The 22,208-nt window shown below is 40.3% G+C and overlaps 1 protein-coding gene across 4 annotated transcripts in view; it reads right to left on the bottom strand.

Moving 5' to 3' along the window:
• HMGCLL1 (3-hydroxymethyl-3-methylglutaryl-CoA lyase like 1) overlaps positions 1 to 20,528 on the bottom strand; it is a 187,518-nt gene extending 166,990 nt beyond the window's left edge. For 2 of the 4 annotated variants that reach the window (XR_002345636.1, XM_021098511.1), the window contains exon 1: positions 20,294 to 20,519. Coding sequence is in view for 3 of the 4 variants with exons in the window: in XM_021098511.1 (XP_020954170.1) it covers positions 20,294 to 20,401 (108 nt within the window). In the remaining variant the exon portion in view is untranslated. Of the gene's footprint in view, positions 1 to 20,293 lie in introns of all 4 variants that reach the window. The other 2 variants (XM_003356605.4, XM_021098510.1) reach the window with 2 other exon arrangements.

The following is a 22,208-nucleotide window of genomic DNA, read 5'->3' as shown; positions in this document are numbered from 1 at the left end:
GATCAAGTGATCCGAGTAAACATCAGGGTTCCCGCCTCTGCCCCCACATGTAATTCTCACAGTCCCTCCAAGTGACTACAAGGACCAAGAGCAATCACCCATCAGCAAAGCCACCCCTCCCAGAACCCGCAGACCCCATGTGAACCCCACCCTCTCCAGCCTAAGCCTTTTCTAGTCTCTGTGTTTCTAGAGAACATTTCTCCGGAAATGAGGGTAAGCTCCAAGAAATGTGAAAAGGGAGCCTTGTTTTCAATCTTGTTTCCCTCTTCTTGACTCTTTTTAAAAAATGTTCTTTCTGTCCCTCAGGAGATGACCATCCAAACTGCTGCTCCTTCCCAAATCTCATCAAAATTTGCCTGACCTTGCAGATAACCTACCAGGACTGTGAGCTTGGCTGTCTAAGGGCTATCCCATGCGGAGGGAGCCCTGGACAAACTGTGGGCACAGAAACATTCCCATCTCTTTCACTTACCAGTGGAACCAAACCTAGGGCACAATTAGCAATCTGGAGCTCCTTAGGTTTGGACTTGATGAAGTGATTACCCTGAGGAACGCTGGTCTAAAGAGCCAGATGGTCGCCAGGACTAGACAGGAGAAGCCAGAGGAAGTGTTGGAGTGGAATTCAACAGGACTTTTTGTTCCAAGGCTTTATTGTGAAGCCAATACTATAAAGATAGCCCTCTATTTAATTTTCCCCGTTAGTTCTTGAATGTGCCCACTTAGATGTGCACTTTCTTCTAACCCAGAAAAAGAGTCTTTCTGGTAGAGCCTGAACACACTCTCCCTACCACCTCCCCATCCAGGTGGGACCATCTGAGTCAGTTCTGGACAATGAAGTAAAGCAGAGGGTGTCACTTATGCAGTGAAGTAGGAAGAAGCAGATGTCTTTCCCCTGGTCTCTCTCCCTCTCCTCGAAGTGGAGGACCCAGGGCAGAGCAAGGTCCAAGGAAAAAGACCTCTGGAGCCCTGAAGGGCCAGATCAGCCACCCTGAACTTGAGCAGGAAATCATCAGTGATGATTTTAAGGCACAGGAAATGTGCAGTTGTATGTTACAGTATTTAGGTATATTGGCTAATGAATCCCAGTTCTTAGATTTGAAGCCTTGAGGCTTGTGTTTGAGTTCCCATACATTGAGGCTAAAGGACCTTTAAATGACTGCTGGGAAGAATAACTGGGGACAGAGTCAAGAACCAGCTTCCATAAGGTTGCCTTATCCTTCTCTCTAATTTCAAATTTTTCCAGATGCTCAATTATCTGGCATCAAGAAGAATAAGTATTCAGGGGAAGCTTGATTTTGTTTTTCAGGATCAACCTGAGCCTTTGGGGGAGGAATAAACTAGCTGTCATCCCCTATCGCTGAAACTAAACATAGAATTTTATTTATTCATTCATTCGTTCATGCCTTTATTCACTCATTCATTCGTTCACTGTAGGAGTGGGGAACCATGAGTAGGCAAGTGGACTGGACAGGAAGATGGGATTGTATAAAACAATTTAAAGCAATGCTGTCTACACATTATGCATGAGTTAGCATCACACCGCTAAAGTAAAACCACTCTCTTGATCAAAGCCTAGGATTTCCATTTCGAAAACCCAGAACTTTCTGAGGACTTTAAAGCAGGGCCAGTATAATCAGAGTAAGACTCTAAAGGTGTCATAGCAGGGTGTCTTTCCAACTCGAAGAGATGATTTCCAGTGGCTCTGAATAACTAGACATCATCCCTGTCCTTTCCTGTTCCAAAAACACATGTCCCAGGATGTTCTGTCTTAGATGAATCTCATGTTCTGCTTCACATGATACCTAGAAGCTGTTCTGTCCAAATTCCAAGTCCAGCTTTTTATAAGTCCAGCTGTGATCTATGGTTCATTTTGTTAAGTCTCTTCCATAATCCCTCCATTCCATATTATATATACACCTTCAGTGCTTCCTTCCCTCCCTCACATCCTCACACCTTCACTTAATCGCCTCTTAATCATTTGCCTGAGAAGCAACCCCTCCAGTCCCTTACTGTTTCCTTCCAGATGCTGCTGTAGAATGACTCCCCACAGGCTTCCCCTCACATTCCGTCCATGTTCAATTGGCTGGGCAGACTGTGGTTCCAGCGCTCCAAATCTTTTAAGCTCTTTCTTTCCAAGAAAACTCAGAGCTAACACCATTATTTCCTCACAAAAACAGCTAACATCTGCAGACCGAAACATCAAAACAAAGGAAAAGAAAATTGTGCACAGCTCTGCTTGAGTTGGATGCAACCTTTATCGGCCATTGCAGGCAATAAATCAATGTTCTTCTTTTCAATTTCTCTTAAACAACAAAACCAGAGTGGCTGATTTTCAATTTCCCCTCAGAGGAATAGTTAACAAACAGGTTATGTGCAATGACTAATGAGTCCTTCTGCCTTCCGGCTAAGCAAACTTAGCTTCTATTTGGAAACCTCATCTCTAACGAAATTCATCAGGTTGCTCCAGATCAATTAATTTCATTCTGTGTTTAAACAGTTCATTTCAGCAGCTTTATTTACTGTTGTCAATAAACTGAAATATCCCAACCAACTGCTTATTCTAAACTAACAGTATGCAATGTTTATTAACATTATTCATTCTCGAATATCTGGCTGACGTGCAACAGCATGGGCAGAGTTTCTGGAGGGCTGGGACAGAGGTTCGATTCCTGGCCCTGCGAAGTGGGTTAAGGATCCGGCATTGCCATAGCTGTGGCACCTGCGGCGCAGATCTGATCCCTGGACTGGGAACTCCATGTGCCACGGGGTGTCCAAAAAAGAAAAAAAAATTATTCATTCCCCCAAACTCTAATATTAACAGCTGTGACTATCATGACTGTATTACCTTATAAAAAACACTTTTAAAACGTTGGTCTTAGTTGTACTACAATCTCAGAGATGTAGGTTCCTTTTTAAATGAGAAGGGAAGACCCCTATAATACAAGACTGAGCCAAACTCCAAGCCTCCTAATTCCAGCTGTTTCCTGTAGAGGTCATAATGGCTTTTAGCCATTTCTTTATTTTAGACAATTCCTTTAGATCAGCATTTCTCAAACTTTAATGTGCCTATGAATCCCCTATAGAGCTTGTTAACACAGTTTCTCAGAACGGTCTCCAGGGACAATGATTCATTAGGTCAGGTTGGGTCCATGAATGTGCATTTCGAACCAGCCCATGAATGATGGTGATGATGCCCACCCAAGGACCACAATTTAAGATCCATTGCTCTCTAACCGACTTTTTAAAAATCTATATGCTTATGCTTCAGTAACAGCCTGTTACCATCAACTATAAAATTGATAAAATCCTTCCATCCATATAATGTAAAACCAATAAAAATTAAAATTCCAAGTGTTACATGAATATCCCTTCTAATTCTGTAGCTTGCATGGCACTCTCTCACTCCTTCCTTTCAAATGTCACTATTTTATTTCCAAGCGGAAATGATTTTCCTCCCTCGGACCATTCCAAGTTGGTCTTCTCAGCATACGCTAGAGTCAAAAACAAATGAGATTTTAAACCAAATACCAGATTCTGAAGCAATTCCATAACATTTATTTACAAAGTTCACACATCATTTAAACATTTTCCTATCCTTCTTTAAGTGTCCAGGGGTAGTTTTAGAAATACCAATGCCAGGACCATCTATGTTTAATAGAAATTGAAAAGAAGAACATGGATTTATTGCCTGCAATGGCCGATAAAGGTTGCATCCAATTCTAGCAGAGCTGGGCACAATTGCAGTTGAGTTCACTAAAAGACACACATACACACAGAGACATTTTAATGAATGGTTTGAGAGAATGGGAGGGGGTTGTTCTGAAAAGCCATCAGGATCTGCTACCCTGTGCCCCCCTGCCAGGCCACCTGCCCTCCAGGGCCTCCTTTTAGTTCTCATGGAGGGGAGAGGCTGGGACCTCAATGGCCACCTCGGGTGGGTCCTGCAGTCCAAAGTCACATACTACATATCTAATAACTTACAATGATCATTTGAAAACTTACTTAACATAATATACGGAAGTCTCAAGGACACTCAAAGATGACAGGAGAAAAGGCTGAACAGTCAACTACAACGCCGGCGGGAGGAACAGAGCCGCATCATGGACGCGTCTATCCTGATCAATGCCTCGTCCTACAAGCCCACTTGTCAGGGGTCCCGCTCAGCTGTAACCATGTCAGTCTAATATGCAATGCCCTCAACTGCACCCGGTCTGAATCTCCCTGAGGGCTCTGACTCCAAAAAGTATGCTGTGATATACCCCTGTTGACCCAACAATGATGAACATGTACTTACATGTAGTCACAGACATAAGCCTACACCCGCAAAGGCCTCCATTCATGCACTTGCAAACACGTCTGGACATGGATGGTGTCTATTTCAATGAGTATCTATGGCACACACATGCTGATAATATATTTACAAGTTTATTAGCCTAAATGTTTGTCCTCAGGAAAATGGGAGCAACAGGAGTTCCTACTGTGGCTCAGGGGGTTAAGAACCTGACACAGTGTCCGTAAGGATGCAGGTTCCATCCCTGGCCTCATTCAGTGTGTTAAGGATCTGGCATTGCCACAAGCTGAAGCTTGGGTCGCAGATATGGCCAGGATCCTGTGTTGCTATGGCTGTAGCATAGACCACAGCTGCAGCTCCGATGTGACTCCTAGCCCGGGAACCTCCATAGGCCACAGGTGCAGCAGTAAAAAGAAAAACAAAAAATCGGAGCAACTAAAATCTATCAGCACTTGAAAAGTATTCAAAATTTTAGCTAATAATAACCAATAAATTATAAACTAGTGTTCTAAGAAAGTATTGATACAACACTGGCAGGGATATTAAAGCCAAATTGGAAAAAACAAAACACACGCCCTATAGACCAAATACAATTAGGCTCTGTGCCAACAATAATACAAAGACCAAAATTATATACAGACAGGCTCAGTTTTTCTAATTTCAATTTCTGGCCAATTCCATGGTCTATGAGATTTAGATTTAGATTTTACTAACAAATAGGCACAAATTTAATTTTTCACACTTATTTTTCCTTCCTGGAAATCAATAAGATATTGTTATTTCATAGCACGTCTCAGTTCATTTTAATTATTTTAAACTTTCTAAAAAGAGTTCTCAGTATTCACTTTTTTACTGTCCCTTCTGGCTGAATGAAAAAGGCCTCCAACAACACTATGGATCTGAAAACAGAAGATGGGTATTGCAGGTAGTTTGAGTAATTATTGGATATCAAGTTCTACAAGTGGCTTCATTACAACTAGCTAGACACGGGAGTCCCCGTCATTGCTTGGGGGAAATGAATCTGACTAGTATCCATGAGGATGCAGGTTTGGCCTCTCTCAGTGGGTTAAGGATCCAGCATTGCCATGAGCTGTGGTGTAGGTCACAAACGCGGTTCAGATCTGGCGTTGCTGTGGCCATGGTGTAGGCCAACAGCTGTAGCTCCAATTCAAACTCTAGCCTGGGAACCTCCATATGCCGCGAGTGTGGCCCTAAAAAAAAAAAAAAAAAGAAAGAAAAGAAAAAGAAAAAAAGGACAAAAAAACCTACCTAGATAGGAATTCACACGAAATGAATGACAGGAGTCATATTTGTATTCTCCTTCCCAAGTCTGAAAAGGAGTTGCCAGTCTTCTTTCATTCTTGCTTTTAGCAAAAGGAGAGAAGTGGCATCAACTACTGTGGGATGCGTGGCTTCCCCAGAGGTGGGTGGTACAGCCTCACCCTACAGCCTCCTCTTAACAGAGTCAGCCGCATGGACAGGGGAAGTCAGGAGCCACTGAAAGGAACCAAGGGGGCTCCTGGCCCCTCACCAGTGTGTACTCCCAGCCCAGGCTTGAGAAATGCTGAGCAGAAATTCAGACTGGCAAAGGCACAGGAAAGCATATCTGTGAGAGTGTGAATTCAACTCAAAGGTTCAGCCGTAACTCGCCTCTGGTTCCTAAGCTGCTCTGGGTGCGTTTTTCACATGGAAGATGCAGACGTCTTTCTAAGGGCACATTCTGGGCATGTGAACAACTGCTTTGTCATCACTTTTCGTTCTCATTATCCTTTTATTCTATGATCCACTGTGTACAGCTTGTCATTATCTTTACATCTATGCTTTCAAACAACCCAATGTCTTATTAATAAAAACTTGTATTAACCTCACAAGAGCACTTCAGCACATTTTAGGGCATTGGATTTTTTTTCTTGTTTAATTCCATGTACTGTATTGTAGTGTGCCTTTTCTCTACACACTATGGTTTTGGATGATCACTCAGAAAAATGAACAAAGATTTAATGGTTGAAATAAAGTGAATAAATTTTTCAACAGAAGTTATCCAGGGACATTCAATATGTATACAGAATCTGCATACACAATATGTAGCTATGTATGCAGCCACACATTTTAAATATGATTGTGTGTGCCCATTTGAGCTACTTACTATAAAACCAAGGAAGGATATGATTGTGTGTGCCCATTGGAGCTACTTACTATAAGACCAAGGAAGGATGTATATCTCAGAAATATCCTATAAAACTATTTACCTGAGTGCTGGGAAAGGGAAGGGCAGCTGGTAGGTTAGAATGAGAGGAGGAGACCATGAAAGGTCACAAAGATTTATGGAATCATCCCAAAGAGTCTGAATAACTTGCCTCTGAAGTAAGGGTGATGCATTCAGGTCCATCCAACTCAGGCTTTAAGTGTTGGGTCTCAAACGAATAATGTGGAAGCTGAGCTAAATCATCCTAAGATGTGTTGCTAACTGCAGTATGCCTCCTTAAAGTGATAGATTAATCCAGAACTTTACTAATGTGTTACAAGAAAGAAAGTCACAACAAATGACTACAAAATAGTTTTCCTATAATTGAAGTTCCTACTATTCAGTCAAGTGACATGATGTGGTGAAGAAATACAGGTTTGGGAACCTGACGTAGATTCAACTCTACCAAGTATTTGGCCTCTTTGTATCCAACCTGGAAAGGATCCTATTAACTCCCTTTCCTCATATTAAAAGTGAAAATAAAAGTGAAAATAATAGGATCTTCTATGCAGAACTATAAGAGCTCAGAATTATGTAAAGCCTTTAGCAAACTTTGCTAATAAAGAGTGGCTGGTATCTAAATGTCCACTGACAGATGAGTGGATGAAGATGTGGTACATATAAACAATGGAATACTACTTAGCCATAATAAAGAATGAAATAATATCATTTGTAACAACATGGATAGACTTAGAAATTATCACACTAAGTGAAGTAAGTCAGAAAGAGAAAGACAAATACCATAGGCTATCACTTATATGTGGCATCAAAGATATGACACAAATGAACTTATGAACAAAACAGAAACACATTCACCAACACAGAGGACAGACTTGTGGTTGCCAAGGAGGAGGGGCTAGGGGAGGGCTGGATTGGGAGTTTGGTTAGCAGATGCAAACTACTATTTATAGAATGGATAAACAACAAGGTCCAATTGCATAGCACAGGGAACTATATCCAATATCCAGTGAAAAACTATAATGCAAAAAAAATATTAAAAAGAATGTGTATATGTATAACTGAATCACTCTGTTGTACAACAGAAATTAATGCAACATTGTGAGTCAACTATATGTCAATAAAATAAATTTGATGAAAATGAGTGGTTGGTGGTATCATCCCCATCCTCATTACCAAATAATTTCCTAAACTCTTATTCATATTATTCTAGGGAGGGGAGAAGGGGTGGGGTGGACTGGGAGTTTGGGGCTGGTAGATGAAAACTGTTACCTTTAGAATGGTTAAACAACAGGGTCCTACTCGAGAGCACAGAGAACTATACCCAATCTCTTGGGATACGTCACGAGGGAGGATGATACAAGAAAAGGAATGTGTATGTATATATCACTAGGTCATTTTGCTGCGAAGCAGAAATTGGCACAACACTGTAAATCAAATACACAATTTTAAAAAAAATGGTCTATTAACAGTTAACATAATATTATGTCTTTCATATACTCTTAAATTTGTCCCAAGCAGTCAGTCAGTTGCAAATCAAGTGCAGGTAGGCTAAAATAATACTTCTGCTCCTAAATAATACTCTTTTATTAAAATAAATGACATTTTGCTTAACAAGTTATCACTATGGCGTTCCCATCAAAAGGTCAACAGCTGTCTACATGCTTCAGAGAGCAAGTAAATGTAAGAACCCCAGCTCTCCAGAGATGAGTGTTTTTGCAAGCTTATGTTCCATCTCCTTTAGCTCAAGTTTTCCTTTCAATATTTTCTGGAGCATACATTCAGTCGAATTGTATTGAATTAAATATGAAAATCTTGTCATACTGGGAAGGGAACTAAGTGATCGCAGACTTTCACAAGTGAAATTCCGAATAACTACATCTGTTCCTCTACAGGTTCTGCAAATGTCTTTTAAGTTCAGCCCTAAAACCAAGGCAAAGAGAGTTCCAAATGGCCCTCAGCTTGTATGCCTGACCAGGTTCACAGCTACCTGTAAAAGGCAAGATTTGAACGATGGCACAGCATTTTTAAAAAATCAGCAAATCTCTGGTCCTTCAATAAAAATTCCCCCCAAAGTAGACATTATGTCTCACTAAAATAAGATTCCTATTTTAACTTCAACTTTCACCTATGCTCGGCTTCTATTTCACAGTGAAATAAATACAGATCGAGGAAAGACATTTAAAAAGTGGATGCCAGACTCTGTACACCCAGTGGGTCACAGATGTACAAAAGTGGTGGCAGGGAGCCACTCTGCTCCCTTCAAGATCCAAAACCGTTTGGAAGGAAACCCCACGAGGAAAGACGTCTGACAGACATGTTTCTCTAGGGTTTCCTGCTTTTTCTTGTTTGCCAAGCTTCCTCGACCCCATCGGTTGTTAATAAAGTTCACCAAAAATACTCTATGAAAGACTGATTTCACAGAGTGCAACTTATATGAAAGAGATTTTTATGTAGTTGGAGTTTCCTCCCGTCTGCCTTTCCCTACTTCCCAAATCCAGGGAAGCGTGACTTGGAAAGATACAGGGATAAGGTGACATGTGCCGTGCCTGCTATCAGTGGGATATGCAGCCCAAATGCTGAATCCTAAACCGGAGCCCCTAGCTGACAAACTTGCAACAGAGAAGCTGCCTCCCCAGAGGATATCAAATCACCCCTCAGTCTCTACTCCTTCTCCTGTAAAATGGATTTACAAGAAGATGCAGGAGGTACACTGTGTGAATTAACGAAAAGAGAGATGTGGAAAGTGAATGAAAAGCTAGGTACTTTTGGGGGGACTTTCGGACAATAACCACAAAAGCCTATTTTTTAATAGACTCTGAAACTTCCAAAACTAACACAGGAATTTAAAAATAGACATTATAGTCCAATATGCAAAACAATAACAGGTAAAGGTACTAATTCTAGTTTACAAAAACAGTACGTTTGATATAACGGGATACATAGCTTTGCCAATCAGAAAGTCAGTAAATTTGGCTAAAGTCACCTTAAGTTCATACTCTGACCGAATTTTGAGCATATACAAACTATTTAATTCTATACACATTCAACAGGAGCTAAGTATTTAAGTCTTCTGCATAACAAAGAGGTAAATAAAATATAGATTCACTCCCTGAGAAGACCTCAGTCTAGCACTATAAATATTATATATTTAATAAAGAGATGTTTCAATCTATTCAATCATCTTAGGAAGGGAACTCAGCTCCAATGTAGAAACCAAAATGGGTCCACCAAGTGCTATTTAAGAATGGGGTTGACGGGGCAGCAATGAAGGACACAAGAGGAACACTTGCAAAACAAGTTTCACTAGTAGTAAAAGATGAGCACCCATCTTCAAATCGAGTGTGAAAAGAAAATAACATGGTAATTTTTAAGATTAAGGGCCTTTATCTTTTTTCATGTAAGAGAGGGTAGATTGGACCTATGAAAGACAGATAGATAGATAGATGGATAGATAGATAGATAGATAGGGCAGAAACACAAATGAAGATATAGATTGATATGTTATAGTCATACACATATACATTTACAACTAAATCAATAATTCTCCATGATTTCACTATCTTAATTCTGCTTTCAATTATCTTATTCTGACCAGGAATGCCTACCTGGATCCCACTTGACCTGAAATCCACCTTCGCTGGAAAGACTACGATCGTCATCCCTAACTCCCCTGGCACTGAATTAGAACAAATGTACTGGCTTGTGTTTTTAATTGAATCACAAGAAAGGACTGGACTGGGGTGGTTGTGGTGTGGGGAGGGAGAGGCGGGTAGCGATCCAAATAAAAGGCAAAACCAAGACATGAGCTTTCAGAAGAGCAGAGCAATGAAGAATGAAAATGTGCCCTGGGCTGAGCCCCCAGACAGAATCTCCAGTGGTTCCAGGTCCCATGACACTCTGCCCTCCTGCCCTGACATGTCCTCACCACCTGGCAAGTATCAGAGCCAGGGCACAGCTCTTCCTTTGAAAGAAGTATCAGTTCCTCCTTAATGGGAACTCACAGCTCTGGCCCTTCCATCACTGCCTAGAAACTACCATCTTTGCTTATATTTTATATTTTTCAGAGAGACTTCCCATTCTTGTTATTACTTGGCTTTTACAGAAACCGCATTTCAAAAACAGTTTGAAATATACACCTCTCTGAACTAGAACAACTTTAAAAATTATCCTCGAGTAAAATCAAGTAAAAATCAGTCTGATTTCAAAATGAATGTTTAAGAATAAGATCTGGTAATCAGTATTATTTTCGATAAGAAAAGAACAGAAAAATGGGCTTTTAAATATGGCTATATCCAGGGGACGAAATCCCAACACATCCGAGTGTTCATTTAGGAATGAATTCTGATCACTAAGAAAAGGAAGACAGTCCCAAAGCGAGAATGGCGAGCTTCTGGTAATTTAAAGACAGCTTCCTGCCGGGTGAATGATCATGATTAGGCTCTACACTGTTGAAAGATGTGCCAGTGCTCAGAAATGTCCTGGATGGTCTCATTAAAGTATCTCCAAGTAATTGTCCAGAAAGGACCATAGACTCACATAGCCATACACACAGGAAGATAAGTTGGATGCCTGAGGGAGCTAAGTATATGCATGAGGAGTGCAAACCCTATTTAAGATATTTATACGTATTTAAGTGTAATCTCGACCAAATGAAATGTTTCCAGAGGTTAAATACGACCCACGCGGGTAGCAGCCAATTTGCATCTCCTACTCAGACTAACACGACTGAGACCAGGAAAAACTGGGCTTCCTAGTTTTTACTGCTAGGTCTTCAAGCAGGCTGGATAATCACTTTCCAATCAGAATTTCTGCTAAAATGGTATTTCCCAAATACAATGCGTTCACCTTATCTCTTTGAAATACCATCAGCTACCATCAGTGACCCATCAAGGCTCGGGTCTGCAGAGTCTAGCCACTGGCTTGATGAGGGAAAAATAAAAATAAATAAATAAATAAAAGCTACACTTGGAAGAGGAAAATGAGGAAAAGAAGAAAGGATGAGGGAAAGTTACAGCCCGGAGAAAGCCAGAGGACTTGGAGGAGTTCAGAGCTAATGAAAAAAACACGAACACGGGGTGGGGGGTGGGGGGGAGGGCAGGATGTGAGAGCCAGCTGGAAGAGAAGAAAGCAAGGACTGGGGGAGCCAACAGAAATCCAAGGACAGAAAGTATTGGAGATTGCAGGGAACAGGAAATGTATTGGAGACCAAGTTGTTTTTCCTTTTGTATCCAATTCAATGCTATTGCAGGCAGAACTCTAGATGCACCCTCAAAGAGGAGAGAGGGGAAGTTGAAACTCATAGGAGTCGTTTCATGGGCTGGAGCCAGGAGCTCTGGGAAGACAGATTAGAGGAAACATGAGCCCACAGCAGACCCTCGGACAGCAGATCCAGGGATGAAGATGGAACAGCATCACCCAGCCCAGCGTTTCCCGAAATTTAGGGGACGCAAAAAACAGTGAGAGTTGGGCTCCAACTCAGAGCTACTGAATCAGAATTTCCAGCACATTTAATAAACACCTCAGTTCACGTCTATTCCCAGAAAGATCAGGAAGCACTGGTATAGTGGAGAAAACGGGGCCTCCGGAACGACAAATGCCTGAATTCAATTCCTAGATCATTAGCTATTGACCGTGAACAAGTCATTTATCCTTTCTGCTTATCCCCTGTTCCTAAGTCCATAAAATGGATTGCTGTGGGGATTAAGTGAGTAACTGCATGTAAAGCGGTCAGGTAGTGCCCATTGCACACTGAATAGGAACCAAGAATGAATCAAGGCAAAGCAAAAGAGGAGATTAAAAAGAAGAGGTTAAAAATTAAGAAGAAAATATTTTTACCAACTTCCTGCCCTTAAAACAGAAAGATCCAAGATAATTTTACATCCCTAGAAATAAAATATTATAAAGAAGCCATCCATTTAATCACTGATTCCTTCATTTAACAAATTTTATTAAACTATGTCATAAGGAGGGAGTAAATAGCATACTGTTTCTCCTAAGCCAGATACTGAGGTTAGGCATTATATTAATTTTTATGTTTAAAAAATATCTTCTTGGAGTTCTCGCTATGGCACAATAGGATCGTCAGCATCTCTGCAGCACCAGGACACAGGTTCGATCCCTGGCCCAGCAGAGTAGGTTAAAGGATCTGGCACAGGTTGCAACTACGGCTTGGATCTGAACCCTGGCCTGAGAAATGCATATGCCTCAGGAAGACCAAAAAAAGAAAAAAAAAAAAGAAAAAAAAAATTTCATTGTCTTTTTACTTATAGTGAAAACCATTATAGGTCAGTTTTTCCATAAAATATTACTTTTTCATGACACAACCAATCTTTTTAATATCTTTTGAACTTATACAAACTTCCAATAATGTACTATTAAATAGTATAGTGATTAAAACTATAGTTAATAATACTGTTGCATGCATGAGAGTTGCTGAGTAGATCTTTTTGTTGTTGTTGTTGTTGTTGTTGTTGCTATTTCTTGGGCCGCTCCCGCGGCACATGGAGGTTCCCAGGCTAGGGGTCGAATCGGAGCTGTAGCCACCGGCCTATGCCAGAGCCACAGCAACGCGGGATCCGAGCCGCGTTTGCAACCTACACCACAGCTCACGGCAACGCCGGATCGTTAACCCACTGAGCAAGGGCAGGGATCGAACCCTCAACCTCATGGTTCCTAGTCGGATTCGTTAACCACTGCGCCACGACGGGAACTCCCAAGAGAGTAGATCTTAAACGTTCTCACCACAAGAAAGGAAAGGTAATTATATTCTGTGATGCAGACATTAGCCAAAGCTATGGTAGTAATCATTTTGCAATATATGAGGGTATCAAACCTGTACCCCTTAAACTTACATACTGTTATACGTCAATTATATCTCGATAAAACTGGAAAAATAAATACATAAATTCTTATTCTCAACAGTTTGCAGATTACCTGGAATGTAACCACTTCAATAGCTTTGTAATATGGTAAATGAATATATTTTCACAATTCTAATTATATTGCAAAATTGACTTTTTTTTATTTCCCCTGTTATGCTGTTAATCTTTCAACCTGTTCAGGACAAACTTCTCTTTGAGACGTAGAAAATCTGGTGAAAATATTAGCGAACAACACTTGTTTGATAGCTTTAGGAGCTGCCAAAGAAAGGATTACTTTTGTGGCCAATACACTATGCAGAAGAAAAACATAAAGGGGTGAGACCAACATTCAGCATGACTTTGCCTCTTGAGGCATTTGCCAATTCTATGTAATCAGGTGAGAAGCTGAGATGAGCATCAGAGCTTCTAGAAGCCTTAGAGATTGGTTCAGGTCCCAACAAGAAGACATCCTAATAAACACTTGAGGCCTTTCGTTAGACCCCCTAAAGGGTGACAAAATAAAAATAAGGGTGAAGAGAAACGACAAGCCCTCGCAAACGAAGTAGGTCCAGCATCAAATCAGAGAAACATCTGACTGGCTTAAGGTAAGCTACCCTTGCACTTGTCTGCTAGAAGCAAAAGATAATCAACCCTTCCTGAACCTCATACATGTAGAATGACTCTTATCAAAATTATAAGAAATAACAAATGTTGGTGAGGATGCGGAAAAAGGAAACCCTTGTGCACTATCAAGAAAGAGTATGTAAATTGGTGCAGCCACTATGGAAAATAGTATGAAAGTTCCTCAAAAAATAAGAAATAAAATGATCATATGATTCAGCAACTCTACTCCTAGCTATTTATCTGAAGGAAATGAAATCACTATCTTGAATAGATAACTGCACCCCCATATTCACTGCAACACTATTTACAATAGCTAAGACATGAAGAAAGAAAATGTGGTATATACCTACACGAATGTATATTATTCAGTCATAAAAAGAAATCCTGATATTGATACCTGGTGGATCCTGAGGGCATTATGCTAAGCAAAATGTGGAAGAAAAACAAATACTGTATAATCTCACTTACCTGTGGAATCTTTAAAAAAATGAATTCATAGATACAACAGACTGGTGGTTGCCAGAGGCAGAGGGAAGAGGGTGGGCAAAATGAGGTGTGGTGATAGGGTGTTAATCCTTTCTGGAGGACAGTATCACTCAGAGCTTCAGATTATATCCATAATATTTTCATATCAGTTGTCTAATCTAAACAGATAAATTAGTGAGCATCCTGAGAGAGAAGGTACATGAAAAAAGACCCACTGGAGATCTGAATATTTGGGTTATCAGACAGGAAACAAAATAACTGATAAGTATTCAAGAATTCTTGATAAGATGGAGAATTGCAGCAGAGAACTAAAAATTGGTTTTAAAAACCACATGAAAATGCACTAATTCAAAAAAATGACTAAAATTAAACACTCAAATTAAATTAGCAGCAAATTGGACAAAGCTAAAAAGGAAATTAGTGAACTGCCATATAGGTGAGAAAAAAATATTGAGACTGAATATAGTGAGAAAAGAAAAGATGAAAGATACAAAAATAAGTACAAGAAATAAGTGGAGCATAAGGAATGTTCTAAGATTCAAGTAGAGGGGAGAGGGGTAAAAAAAAAAGAAAAAAAGAAACCAATATTTGAAGATAATTAGTTGAAAAATTTCCGGAGTTCCCGTCGTGGCGCAGTGGTTAACGAATCCAACTAGGAACCATGAGGTTGCAGGTTCGGTCCCTGCCCTTGCTCAGTGGGTTAACGATCCGGTGTTGCCGTGAGCTGTGGTGTAGGTCGCAGACGCGGCTCGGATCCTGCGTTGCTGTGGCTCTGGCGTAGGCCGGTGGCTACAGCTCCGATTCGACCCCTAGCCTGGGAACCTCCATATGCCGTGGGAGCGGCCCAAGAAATAGCAAAAAGACAAAAAAAAAAAAAAAAGAAAAAAAAAGAAAAATTTCCAAAACATATGGAAGCCAAAAAGCATCAAGTCAAAGATCCAAGAAGTGCTATGAACCATTGTCAGATACAAAGAAAACTACCTCTAGATACATCATAGCCATACTGTTGGAAGTCAAAGATAATTACAAGAGAATGAAAGATAAACTATCATCAAAGAACCAAAAATAAAACTAACAGCTGATCTCTGGTTTTTCTCTGGTCTCCATTATATGTATTGAGAAATGTGCATTTTGTACTGCTGTCATGCCATGTACTTTTAATTCTTTATGTAGAAAATAGATTTATACTCAATATTCATTACTTGGATGCTCAATTACATATGCATTAGTATAATTCTGAGCAAAGAAAAACTGAAAGAAATTATCACCGCCAGATTTTTACTAAAGAAAATACTAAAGCAAATACTTCTAGTTGAAGGGAAATAATTTCAGATGAAAAAATGAAGCTGAAAAAAGTAAAGAAGAACAGAGGAAAAGGGAAATATATGTGTAAATATAAATGTATGTTGCCTGAACAAATATATATCACCATATAGAGAATTAATACATACAACAATATAAAAGGCAGAAGGCAGTAAAAAGAGATAAATTATATTTTTAGTGAGTTGCAAATATACTAATTTATATACTATTTTTAATAAGTCAAGGTTGTATGTTGACACCTTATAGGTAACAACTAACAGTACTGGAAAAACAGTCTATAACTAACAAGCTAATACAGGGGAAAATATTAAAATAATAAAACGCACATAATTTCAGAAAAAGTCAAATTAGAAAAAGGCGTCAGGAGCAGGGTATGAAAGAACACCTGAGACAAACAGAAAACAAACAGTGGGAAGGTGGTTTGGTTCCTTTCTGAAAATTCTTCCCCATTCATCCTAAGGTATTTAGTACTGTACTAATAGCTACAGAGTTGCAAACTAAAAAGTATAAAGCCACTTAGTCTTTTTACTAAATGTAAGCAAAAACATCATGCATTCTGGTTAAGTTCAAGAGACCCTTTAACACTAAATACTTTACTTGGAATCAAAATTTTTGCTGACTTAACTTACAGGATTAGGATATAATCAGGATATAATGTAAAATAACCATAAGTTTAATTTCACATAATCTACAATTTTATTTTTAGAAAATGAATGTATTTAAAATGTAACAGAAGTTAGGTCCTTGGGAATTCTATTGTTATGATTACTATATGAAGAGCTTTAGCTACTGCTTACCCAGCTCTTAGTAATAAAATAAGGACTATTTTACAAGGAACCTTAATTTTAATCAAAACTTTGAAACACCAGTTAAGCCAGCTTCATTATAGCCATTTTAACAGAACAAATACAGAAAACAAAACAGGCTCTAAGGGACAGCTTGAACTACAGAAAGATCAAGTTTAACCTTCTAGTCTATGAAGAAGATACTCTACAAAAATAACGTCATTAGCAAAAAAAAAAAAAAAAAAAAAAAAAAAAAGAGAGACAAAAAACTTAATTAGTGGAACTGTGGTAGTGTAAGCCTTTAATTCACAATTTAGTAATAAATTGCTAAACTTCGAATGTGTATTTACACACACACACACACACACATGCACATACTATTTAATTTTGTCTTAATAATATATTGGCACCAGGAAAAGGTCTAGGTTTTGAATCTTGTATTGTCTAGCCTAAGATTCTTTCAAAATAGAGCATTCTGTCTGTCCCAACTGAAACCAAATTATTTCAAAACTTAGGGGTCTTGTCTATCATTCCTTCTGCCAGATTTAACAATGGAAAAATGGTTAAGCTCTGAGTGGCACTTAAGAGTCTCAGGAATCCATTTTCAACTCTTTTCCATATCAAAGAATGACCAGGTTCCATGAGATGAAGAAATAAGATACAAACAGTAATAATATCCATTCACCAGCACTAAGACCAAACTTTATTAATAACTGTCTTAATTATCACTTTGGCATTCACATAACAAATAGTCAGCATTATATTATGTCGTTGTTTTGGGACTCTGAAAAGTGCTAAAAGGCCATGAGATGCTTATGGCCTAGAGGGGTAAAATTCATTCATTTGTTCATGCAACAAGTATTTACTGGTCATCAAAAACTAATCAGACACTGCTCATTGCTGAGAGTCCTGTGGTGGAATTTTTCCCTTACTTTTATAATGCTTAGAATCTGGTGGGGAAGTAAACATAAAAAGATCTCTACAAAATTCATATTATTTGTAATGAATAGTGCACTGTGCAACATAAGATAACAAGAGCAGCTTGCCTTGAGAGTCTGGGAAAGATTTCATGAGAAAGCGATGTTTGAGTTGAGATCTCAAGGTCAGTTAGTTGAAAAGAATCTTCCTCTCAGAGAGGAAAACAGGTAAAGACCATGTTTCCAGAGGAAGGATGATTAGAAAACTCAAAGAAAGACATTGCAGTGAGGGACAAAATAACACAGCTTAAAGGCAATGAAAAGATCATTTGAGGCTTCCAAGAACACATTAAAAGTTTTGCTCGCTATTCCCTCGTAAAAGCAATGGGAATTCACAGAAGGCTGTGAAACAGGAGAACAGCATGATTCTATTTGAACCAGAGAACATGTCCCAACGAGCTGTGGAAACAGTGAGTGGAAGGATTGCAAGAGTTTAGTAGTACATTTGAGAGATAATTTTAAAATGGATAGCAGCAGTAAAGTTGGACAAAGATGCCTCCAAAAGAAATTTAAGAAAGAAAATATCAGGACTTAGTGATACTTTGAATGTAGGGGAAAGACGGAAAGGAGCTCTTGGCTTGCACTTTCCAGGACTGAATGAACTGTGATGGCATTCCCTGTGGTAGGAAATTCTAGAAAAAGTCTGAGGTTAGATGGGGAAGAACATAAATCCGATTTTGCAAATTTTGAGTTTGAATTGCTTTTGAGGGATCCCGGTGATGACGTCAGATGAGCAACACCATCAGGACTGGAGCTTAAGAGAGAGACGGGACTATAAATCTGGAAGACACGGATATCCAAACAGTAATGGAAACTAGGAGTGGGGTTAAAAAGTTAGGAGGACTCTGAATATTTAAAAGACAGATATAAGCCTCTGAGCCAGCTTGGTTCCAGGCAAAGGAACCAGAGAGGCAGGGCTTAAAGCAGTAAGCATGTTGGTAAACAGAAGCCAAGGAAGGAGATAAATTTCAGAGTGAAGTGTCAGGTGTCAGTGCTGCTGTGAGTTCAATACAACAAGACATAAAACATTACAGTTCGACCACATTGGAACTACAACAGAATTATGCATAAACTACCACAAGAACAGAGAAAAAGGATAGCGACTCTGGAAGGAGAAAGGAGTTGGTCAAAAGAAGTGATAGTGAGGCTGGGACTGAGGAATGAATAGGAGTTTCTTAGGCAAAGTAATCCACAGATAAAAAGGTACTATTTAGAGAAAGCATATCCTCCGAAAAAGGAACAAAGAAGTCTTCCTTGGGCTGACTAATGTCCAAAGATCCTACTCCCTGCATTCCTGGGTCAGTCATCCTAGTCATTTTCAACTAACCTGTTACTACATCCTAACAGGGCCAAGCAGACATCCTCACCCAGCAGCCTAGCCTCTATCATTGGTTCCAAAGCCCATGAAATCAGCATACAGGGGTAGGAGGGGAGAGAGAGAAAAATAATATTAACCCAGCAAAGAAAGTCATATAAAGTCTCAGACTTCGGGACTGAAAGGTAAGGATTCCTGATTACATAACAGAGTGACTAGGAAAGTTAAGAGAAACATTATCACATGAAGATCAATGAGAAGGCAGGAAAATTAAAGACAAGTGAACATACGAGAAGGTAAATAATAACTTTCCTTTTCTTGCGTTGTCAGCAACAGGCTTGGAGTCAGATGACCACGGCCATCTTTTAAGTGATAAGGAGCAAAGGGTCCTTTAATGAATCCACAAATGCTGAACTCCAGTTTGTAGAACTAAGATTCCGATGTGACATATTTGTACAGTGAACTGAAAATACGCTAAATGTAAAACTATAGGCAAATGGATGCTTAACATTAGAATAGTTGATTTAAAGCCACATGGTTAAATTATGCTTATCCACTAAAATATTTTGTTCACAGAGGAATCAAGAATAAGCATTTTTGCACCCAGCAAAAGCCAAAACAGTAATAACTAAACTCTCATAATGTCCCTCCCTTTTCCCATGTTTTAACATTCACTTAATTATCACTGCCATTCCTTTGTGGAAGTTTAAATGTCTAGCTCTTTTAAGGGAAAAGTAAATTTCTTTATATACATTCTCTTCATTTCTCTGCCATTTCTGCTTGGGAATGCATCAAATCGCAAGTGGATAGAAACTAAGAATTTCCCTACTAGGTGCCTTAAAAAGGGTTTTCAGGAATCACATGGGAATACTTTTTGGTCCGAAATCGCTGTTATTTACCATTATTTTCCCAGCTCCTTCAAGGGTGTTGAAGCTTAAATACACTCTCAATAGTTAATGACAGGATGACGTCATTCTACCGTGTTCTCCTAACCTTCTGTGTTGGCTTTGTTCCTCTTTCTGCCTCATATTCTGACAAATCTGTCGTCTTTGTCACACAATAAAAAGGAGGGGACTGAAAAGACGCGCACTGTCCTCGAAGGAGTGCGGTATCAGGCGTCCTCTCCAAGGGAAAGACAGAGAAGGAAGGGTTTCCTTTAGGCAACCTGCTGGCGGCCAAGGTAGGAATTTTAGTGGGTCTGCGCTGCAGGGGCGGGTCTGCAAGTTCACCGCACAGAGATGGTGGGAAACCTTTTAAGGGATGAGGCCTGACACGACAGAACTACCGCAGGAAGGGCTTTGGGGTGGGAGGCAACGTTGCAACTAGAGAGGAGGCCTGGGGGTGGGGAGGAGGGAGGGCGGTGACGGGGGAGAGGCCTCCGGCGGTTTAAAAAAGGGTGGGGACACCCCGGGCCGTAAGGTGGTACCTGCGCGGGGTCGAGCGCCCCTGCCACTGAATCCCCGATCCAGAGATGCTCCCGGAGAAGCTGCTGGTAGCTGAGGCAGTGCTTCACCGCGGAGGGCACGTTCCCCATGACCGGGGCGCGGGGCGTCGGCGCTCGGCGTTGCCAGGGTGCGGGGAGGAGAAGGCTGCGGGCCGGCGGGCGCGCGCTGCGGTCCTGCGCGCGCCTCCCGCGCGCGCCCAGCCCGGCCCGCTCTGCGTACTGCGGCGGCGCCGCGCCAGAGCGCCCAGGACAGGGCCTGGGAGGCACCTGCGCGCACCGCGGGCCACCCCGGAGCCTGGAGCAGAGAGGGATGCCCTGAGAAGAACCATATTCACAGCCTTGCATGCTTTCTGCACCGCACCCAGGGCGCAAAGCTGATTGCACTGCACACACCCCACCGACCGACTTCTCACCTGGTTCAGATCAACCCGGAAGACAAGGGTTAGGGCTCAAAAAAAAAAAAAAAAAAAAAAAAAAAAAAAAAAAAAAAAGACGAGGGCCTTTGGTTTCTTGTTGATGCATTTGCTCATTCCCAGGTACAGCCTTTTGTGCTCAGTGTAGATGTGTCCAGTGTTGAACTCACTTGAGTTTATCGCCGTGACAATAAAGTCGCCCTTTAAATATTATGAGGTGGGAACAATATTCAATATTTTGTAATAACCTGTAAGGGAAAAGAATCTGAAAAAGTACATATATATATGTGTGTGTGTTTCTATAAATACACACACATATATATAAAACTGAATCACTCTTGCCGTATAAACTAACACAATATTGTAAGTCAACTATATTTCAATAAATTACAAAGTATGACCAAAAAAATAAATATTATGAGGCAGACTGCAAGGTTAGAACACATATAAACTGTCTAACGAAGAAGAAAAGATAGAAAGTTGTAAATTAGGGGAGATGTCACAGGAAACTTGCTAACTCAGGAAATTGTCAGTAAGTGAGTCCTACAGGTTAAGCCCTGAGTTGAGTTGCTTAAAGAGACACAGGGCACAAGATTATTGAAACCATAAAGGCTAAAGTCATGCCAACTGAAAATTCTAAACACATCTTTAGATTATTAGAATAGGACTATTCTTGGGTGGGGAGGGTGTTGGGAAGCTGGTCCTCCCTGCCTCCCCCTCTTTCGCAAGCACTGACTCTAAAACTCTCCAGCATGAATTCGGCTCCGGCGACTGGCGACTGAATGGCCATCAAGAATAAACTCAAGCAGCCAACTGTGCCCAGGTACCATTCAGCCCTGCGGGTTGCTGCAGGTAATGGTTGCTGCAGGAAATATAAATTAGGAGCTCTCTGATGCCTACACAGTTGCACAGCCAGATGAAAGGATTCAAAGATTACTTTGTAAAAACATAGTATAAACACAGTTAGAAGGAATTGAACACCCAGAATAAACAAACCATCATTAATATTTGTGAGGGTAGTGAGACTTCCACTGGTAATAGAAAGAAAGCTGTTAAGGACAAGAAAGGGCAAAGAATGGGAGAGCGATGCTGTGTGTTCTTAGTGGGACCCCACTGGAAAGTCGAAGAGGATGAAGGGATCTTAGACCTCTCATCGCTTTGATCAGGGATGGGTATCTCCAAGTTGGAGAACATGATCTGAGCTGCCAAAATGAAATCATGCAGCAGTTGGAAGCCTTTAAAACCCTCTAATTCACCCAAAATTCCAATCATTATTTATCTGAACATGACTATTTTATAGACATATATTCCTGGGGCTAAATCTCTATTATAAGTTAGGGCTAAATCTCTATTATAAGTTGTTTTCAGCAGAACTCAAAGACTTATTTTTCCAGCACGGTTGAAATGTAGCACAGACGTTACATCAATGCCTACTACCATTTTTGTCTCCTTTTTATAATTCTATAACAGGGAACATGGTATTT

The sequence above is a fragment of the Sus scrofa genome, chromosome 7 (assembly GCF_000003025.6).
Source record: "Sus scrofa isolate TJ Tabasco breed Duroc chromosome 7, Sscrofa11.1, whole genome shotgun sequence".
Taxonomy (NCBI): domain Eukaryota; kingdom Metazoa; phylum Chordata; class Mammalia; order Artiodactyla; family Suidae; genus Sus; species Sus scrofa.
The sequence above is the reverse complement of the archived record's forward strand: the minus strand, read 5'-3'. Positions and strand labels throughout refer to the sequence as shown.